This window comes from Mastomys coucha, unplaced genomic scaffold (assembly GCF_008632895.1).
Source record: "Mastomys coucha isolate ucsf_1 unplaced genomic scaffold, UCSF_Mcou_1 pScaffold16, whole genome shotgun sequence".
NCBI classification, from domain to species: Eukaryota; Metazoa; Chordata; class Mammalia; order Rodentia; family Muridae; genus Mastomys; species Mastomys coucha.
In genome coordinates this window covers 6,177,875-6,185,464 of record NW_022196898.1, presented here as the reverse complement: position 1 = coordinate 6,185,464, position 7,590 = coordinate 6,177,875, and the positions used below count along the sequence as shown (strand labels likewise).

The window sequence follows — 7,590 nt, the reverse complement described above, 5'->3', positions numbered from 1 at the left end:
GTGCTATTTATGTCTTTCTTAAAGTCCTGTATCATCATCATGAGAAGTGATTTTAGATCTGAATTTTGTTTTTCCAGAGTGATGGTATGTCTAGGACTTGCTATGATGAGAGAATTGGGTTCTGATGATGCCAGGTAACCTTGGTTTGTGTTGTTTATTTTCTTGCCCCCCTGCTATCTGGTTATCTCTAGTGCCATCTGCCCTTGCTAAATCTGACTGGAGCCTGTCCTTCCTGTGTCAGAACTCCTCAGAGTCAAGCTGTCTCTGTGATCCTGTGATTCTGGAATCCTGGGATCCTGGGCTTGTTAGAGCACCTGGGAGTGGAGCTTCCTCTGGGTGTTGTGGGACTGGCTGCAGAGCTTGTGCCCAGCTGCAGAGCTTGTACCCAAGGTCTGCTCAGGACACCAGCCCAGACAGACCGGAAGGAACCTGAGCTACTGGGCTGGCAGAGTTCTTGTGTGCCTGGTCCCGCTGGTCCCAGTTACTCCCAGTGTTGGGGCAGATGCTGTATACTCCTCACCTCTGGCCTTTCTACTTGTAATCAGCTCGTGAGAGAATGAGCTCTGGCATGTAGTAGCTGTAGTCCCTGAATATCCTTGCAGACCACACAAATCTGAATGGTTTCCTCATTTATAGCAGTGACCATTACATTCTACTTCATAAACATAAATACACAAGTCAACACCACAATTTGGAGCACATGTGGGCATTCTGTTCACAGCAACTGCCCCATATCCAAGTGCACATCCAGTGGCAATAGTTGCTTACCACCATATAGTGATGCACATCCGATGATAATGCTGCCTACCACCATATCAACATGTTCATCCAGTGGTACCTGCCTCCTTCCATCACAAATGTGCAACTAGTTTTAAAATCCCAAAGCTAACAGAGGTTTCTAAGCTGTGCTGAACTGATAGTGGGACACTGCCCAACATAGAAATGAATACTGACTGATAGAGATATGGATATCACAGACACTGTATTGATCCACATAGGGCACACAAGCAAAACATTCTCCTTATTATTCAGTTTTTAGAAATGTCAGAGAAGAAGACATTGATAATGATAAGCATGGAAATAGTGATTAGTTTGATGGATGAGGTGTGAGTTGGGACAGTTAGCTCAGGAGAGACAGAAAGTTGCTCATACATGTGTTCACATTACTATAGCCAAAGATCAAGATAAGGAAACTTTAGGTTCCATCCCCAAGTCTTCATCTAGATAAGGAGAAAAACTGTGTTTACTCTGTCTTTGTCTTGCTGGAGCCTTAAATGCAGTCTGCATAAGTGTGCTGAAATCTCCAAGTTCTGGGCCAGCAGGATGGCTCAGCAGGTAACAGAGCCAGCTTAGCCACTGAGCCTGAGGAGCTAAGTTTGATCCCTAGGTCCCACATGGTAGAAGGAAAGAACTATCTCAAATCATCCTCTGATTTCAGCATGATATCATTGCACATGTAGCCTACTCATATCAGTACATACGCAATAACTAGTATAATTTAAAAGTCTAGGATTCCAATTTAGAGATCACAAACCTAATTAAGCAATGCTGCTTTCTAAGAACAAGCGAACCAACCCATGTTTTCATATCACCAACTGAAACATTGTCCGCCAAGGATCCTGTGTAAGTGTTACAGCTTTGAGAGTACAGGTTTCCTCAGTGCAGGTGTTACAGGGCTGGCTGAGGGGAAAGGAGTCCTGGCAGTCATGAGCCAAAGAATACCACAGAGTCACGTAGGACAGCAAACTTCATACAAGAGGTTTACTGGGGAAAACACAGAGATTTATTGGCTGCCTTTGCTTGGGCACAAAGCAGCAAAGACCTGGGAGGGAGTTTAGACAGGGTTTCTTAGGAGCAGAGTTTTCTAGGGTGGAGATTTTTAGAGTGGGGATTGGTGGGATTACAGATCCTGAGCTTGGGATGAGCCCAGGGATTGGTGCAATTTCAAGATCGGGGATTGTTGGGCTTTCAAGGCCTGAGCTTGAGTTTTAGGGCAGAGCTTGGTCACCTGCATCTGAAGAAGGGGGTGAGTTTGGGCTTTTAGACTATTAAAGTGGGTCGAGCCTAGTGGTTGGAGGGTCTCAGGGTGGTCTGGGGCCTGGCCGCTCAGATGCCTGGAGAGGCCCAAACCCTGTGTTCTTTGAAGTCTGTAGAACAAGAAGGCTTGATAAGCTCCTTTGTTTTTTAAAAGAATCAGGTGCTGCACCTGTTGCCTGTGTGGCCTGTGCTTCTCACTGGGACACTTGCTAGACTTCCTTGACTCTCAGATGTACGGCTTCTAATAACAGATAACTTCTCAGTGAAGGAAACTGAGTGGACGACTCATTTCCTAACATCTTCTAATTCTGGATGGCTTCTTAGAAAAGGGTGTGGGGCTGACAGACTCATTTCCAGAGGTTAGTTTTAAGCCATCTGTCTGACTCATCCTCCTGAATATTCAGACTGCCTAGACTGAAGACATTCATTCACAAATCCCAGCATCTAGAATAACCAGACAGGGTGAAGCAAGTGAAACACAGCAGTCTGGGCTTGCCTCCACCACGTCCCTGCTGTGTGCACTCATGTGCATTACTGATTTCCTGAAGACTTCCTGAGGGCAGTGTGGGTGTTGACTAAGCATTAGGATGTTTGTCAGCCTAATTGCTGCAGTGGCACTGAACTCTTGTAAATAATGGGCGCTTGTGTTTTCTCTACCCATGTCCATGTACTTTTCCTTTTCTGGATCAGCTTCTGGCTTGGCCCAGATTACCCCACTAGTGCTCCGCTTTTATAGTCAGCAAATGTTGGGAAGATTGAGCCACAGTCCTGACCTGCAGAGTCCGTCTGAGCAAACAGACACATAGTCATGGATTCACTTCCATGGCAGAGGGAGAAACTGTACTCTGAGAATGTGGGGGGAACTGGTGATGATGTGTCAAGTCACAGCCCAAGGACAATATCTGTGGAGGACTTCCTCCTGCCTGGAGTGGATCTCTCAGGACAGCTCCTCAATCACTCAATTCCTAAGCTGTGCAATGGGCCCTCCATCACAGCAGTGGTTTCCTCATCCAGTACCTGTCTGTCTGTTCAACAAGGAGACACCAATGACTCCCTTGAAGGGGCTTGGGAAAGAAGTGCAGAAGAGTAAGGAGGGGCAGCAGGCACGCTGGCCGTTTTCTGGCAACAACCAGCACTGGAACCTGGAGGAGGCAGGCCTGCCTTTCTGACATCAGTAAGAGCTGAGATGTTTTAATTCAGAAGGGAAGGAATACTTTGAAGGCACAGACACAGGTCCATCCATTATAGATAAATTCTAGAACACAGTCCTTTGATGCACAAAACCGTCTGACCCAATTCACAAGGAATAAAGCGTAGTCCCCAAAAAGAAAAATGGTGCTTGAACACTCTGCCTCAGTCCAAAGGGATTACCAAAGAGCACTAAACAAGAAATTTCTGGAAATTATGCCAGTATAATTTTCTACTATAATTTTAATATTTCTGTTTGAGATACAAGGTTAGAGTAAGTGGGAGATGCTTGCTGGCCCTTTGTTCACTGAGTGTTGGGTTCACTGAGTACAGGACGGTACACTGAAGGTCAGGTGTGTTTGACTTAGCCCCAGCCTCTTCCCCCCACCCCCATGAAGTCCTTTTTCCTGCGGGAATAGACAAACAGACAGCAATGTCCACAGCTAGAAAAACCTTAGTTGATACTGTGCATTTGCTGGGCAAGGCAGCTTTAACAGCGAAATTACTGCTTTTCTTCACAAATAATTCTCAAGAGTTATTGTAATAATGTGAAGCCAACTAGAAATGGTCTCTTCTCTGCTTTTATAATCATAAATCTTACAATGGGGAGACACAGTGTGGTGGTACCTACATGAATACAATTTAGCGAAATAGTCACACTTTGCATTTGAATGGACATCATGAAAATAAATGTTACATTAAAACTGGACAGCACTTAAGGAGATTTAATAATTCATCTCATTGTCGCTGCAAATAAATGAACCAAAGCCCCTTTTTATGCATTTGTTAAAATATAGTGGATAATGATCCATTCATGTTTAATATTGCTAATAAATTTGAAAGTTCACATTTTTTACTGATAAACACTTTGTTGAAATGTGGTGTAGGAGGACAGATGGTTAAATTTAAGTACTTTATAAATGAGAATTGTAGATGGAGATGTGATTAGTAGCAACGCTGTGTCAAGAGCCATCTACAAGCTTACCTGCGTTCCTTCCAGCACACAGTAGTGGGTTTCGTATTTCACTTTTATGTGCACCAAATTGCACATGATTGTAGGGGGAAAACTAGCATGGTAATAGAGTAATGATAGTAGTAAATATTGTGCTTTTCCTTGTTGACTTAAATTACACATTTACAATATCTCAGGAAAAATCTTATTAGTCTAATTTAATATGTTGAAATATTTTACCTATAAAATTTATGGATAGAAGAAATACTTAGGTCTCTAAACACACAGATGCACATATACAGGCATACAGGCATGCACACGCATGCACTGCTATATTGTATAATCCAAACAGTTTGAGATGGAAATTAGTTCTATTCAATGGGAGCCATATCATTTTAGCTTTCGTATCTGCACAGGCTTTACTGAAATACTCTATATGTCTCACGATACTCAAAGAATTCTTCCATTTTTATTGAGTGTTCATGAAAGTTTACATGAAGGAAACTAAGAGAAATTCATTCATACCTTATAAATAATATCCCAGAATCCCTCTTAAAGCACCATAGTAAGCTAACCTGTGTTTTTGTATTAAAAATGTTGCTCTATTTTATTGCAACCCCAAAGCCTTAGTGCTCAGACCTTGGGTTGCCCTCTGTTGACTGAAATGCATGATTTTCATTTTATGCTGGTGGTAGACTTGTGTCTAATTCTCTTTCTCGTGAAGATTCCAGAAACTTATTTCATTAGAGACCCCCATACGTTCCTCCTTACAAAGGACTTTCTTAAGGTACCTGTGTGGTATTTAGTGCTAAGGTGTTCTTTGGTCTTTAACTGCATGCATGGATGCACAGATTATCATTTCTACGTTTAACCCCAGTGTCTGATGATGACAACGGTGCTGTGCTTAACTGAAGCATGTTTAGAAGAAGTGAAGCTTGTCCACAAATACTAACACTTGGAGGGTTCTGTGCCCTGAGAAAAAAGCACTCCTGAAATTTTCTGGACTCTTTTTATGGCTAACTTGAGCTCCACTTGCACTGTCAAAAGTGTGCTGACCTCTCTTGTGACACTTATTGATTATGACAGTCACCCTCCTTGCCCTACAGGCCATGGAAGCACAGATACAGAACTTTGGACAGACGCCATCTCAGTTGCTCATCGAGCCACATCCGCCTAGGAGCTCAGCCATGCACCTGGTAAGGCGGCAGCCTTGGAGGGGTTTTTCTTTCCTTTGTGCCCAGGTAGAAAGCAAATAAAATGGTATTTCAGTGCTATTTTCAGAGGCTCCCCAGTTTATCTGTCGACTTGGAAGCTCAAGGGCATGCTAGAAGAAAGTGTATGTCTACTCTTCGGTCCTGCTTATTAAGCAAACCCAATCTTGGGCTTACAAAAAGCGGCATCTGCTTCTCCATAAGCCTTTAAGGGTACACACAGGCATATATACACACTGGAACCCCAATTAAATTAGATCTGTAAACAATCACACAGTATAAACACAAGCCAACCAAAGAGTAGTTCATTTTCAGAGAAACGAGTGATTCCAAAGGCAATTTGTGGCTCCTGCAGAGAGGCGTGGGACAGAGCAGGCTGGTTACAAGTAAGGGCTCCAAAGCCAGATGTGGGCCAAACTCTGTTTCTTCCACTAGTTGGTGACTGGGTACTGAACAGCTGTGGGTTGACATCTCAGCATCTGGAACATGGGGTTTACTCATCTCTGCACTGAGATCCCAAGGCCTGCTTCTGAACCTCTGTTAAGCCAGCCCCTGTGATGTAAGCGCCCAGTAGATGCTAGCTGGTCTCATCAAGAACTGATCACATTAGATCTTTAGTCCTACATTTCAAGGAAAGAATTGCATGCTTTATTCTAAAATTTAAAGGTTCATTCTCATAACAAAGCAGTTCCTTTTCAGTTTATCAGCAAATAGCAAGCATCCTCTCTTTTTATTTAATTCTGTGAAGGCTGATATACTTTTAATATGTACTTGCTGATCGACTTTTAATGTATTTTAATGATGTCTCCCTAGTTTTTTTTAATAATACTTCAATAAATGTTTCAAGACAGAAGGAGTTGCAAATGAATTCTCAGATGATCTGTGTGTATCCAGCATCTTGAAGACATGACTGTCTGTCCCCTCAGTAGGGTGAAGGGCTCTGAGATAGGATGGCAGCAGTGGGTGTGTGGCAAGCCTGTAAACTAACATCTCTCTGACTCAAAGAATATTTATGCTTTTCATTTACTTAATGCATTTCTGAGCCCTCCATGTGTCAAATGACTAAGGTGTGAGGCACAGTGTCAGGTGTGTTCTCCATACCACCAAGAAACAAGCAGTCCACACCCAGGAAAACATAGCTACACACTTGCTTTAAACCCCTCTGCAGCAGCCAACCACATAGTATCAGCTGTGTAGGCACAGTAGGTGTCTTTTGATTGCACTTGGTCATCCTGTGTAACAAAATAGATTTTCAGGGAACACAGATTGTCCCCAGATAGCTCTCAGCCATGGTGCAGACAGGGATATGGCTTTAGAGAGCCTGGCTCTTCACCGCCCAAGAGTTTCTTATCCCTTCTTATATGAAATAGCTTGGTGGAAAGTTTTATTCTACTTTACTTACATTTCTCTGCTTTTGATGACTATCTTGGGGGAAATGCCCAGTTAGAACTCATTATCTTCCTACAAGGAATTATCAGATACCAAATTGGCATGGAGCTGGTAAAAAGAAAATGAGCTTTCTAAGTTCATGATCCATAGAAAAAAGTGCTCAGATGTATAGGAAAGGGAAGTAATAATTATTTCCAGAGTCCTTATTTTATGTTTTTTATAATTGAGTTTATAGTGCTCTGTACTGCTTGTAGTATCCACTCTCACCTCATCTGCTAGATGTTTAAGAAGTAAAATCTCAAAAAAAGCATTGGCCCACAGTAAACTGAACCTGTAAGAGAGAGACGGTACAAGCCCTAAATAGTAAGTCAGCACCAGATCCCAGATACATGATGACACTGGCCAGAGTACCAGGCTCCTCTGCAGGTGGTTGTGTTTTAATTGTTTATAATGTGGCCCTAGGTTAGCCCAATAAAGATGACAGTTACCAATTCACTTTATAGTTCATGCTAACAACATCAGCCACTGATTAACAAATTTTCCATCAAACTGATTTTTTAACTTCCCTGAACAGTTATGATGCATCTTGTGGCTATTTCTGTGAGCTAACTGTCCACGTGGCAATCTGACCATATATACAAATTGAGGCTGACTCTTAGCCACAGAGTATACTGCCTCAGTGACCACAGAGGCTCTGTTCTCTTTTCTCTGTGCCTTCTTCAGGTGAAGCTGCTGTCTCTGGGGTGCCCTGGCCACCAAGACAGTTCAAATGGCGTGGAGACCCTGCCTGTTATCACACTAGCCTTGTCTGTC

At 42.9% G+C, this 7,590-nt stretch overlaps 1 protein-coding gene across 5 annotated transcripts in view; it reads left to right on the top strand.

Annotated features, from left to right (window-relative positions):
• Positions 1 to 7,590, top strand: part of Nbea (neurobeachin) — a 551,294-nt gene that overhangs the window by 512,835 nt on the left and 30,869 nt on the right. For all 5 annotated transcript variants that reach the window (XM_031373880.1, XM_031373884.1, XM_031373881.1 and 2 more), the window contains one exon: positions 5,284 to 5,373. In XM_031373880.1, the coding sequence (XP_031229740.1) occupies positions 5,284 to 5,373 (90 nt within the window). The remainder of the gene's footprint in view (positions 1 to 5,283; positions 5,374 to 7,590) is intronic.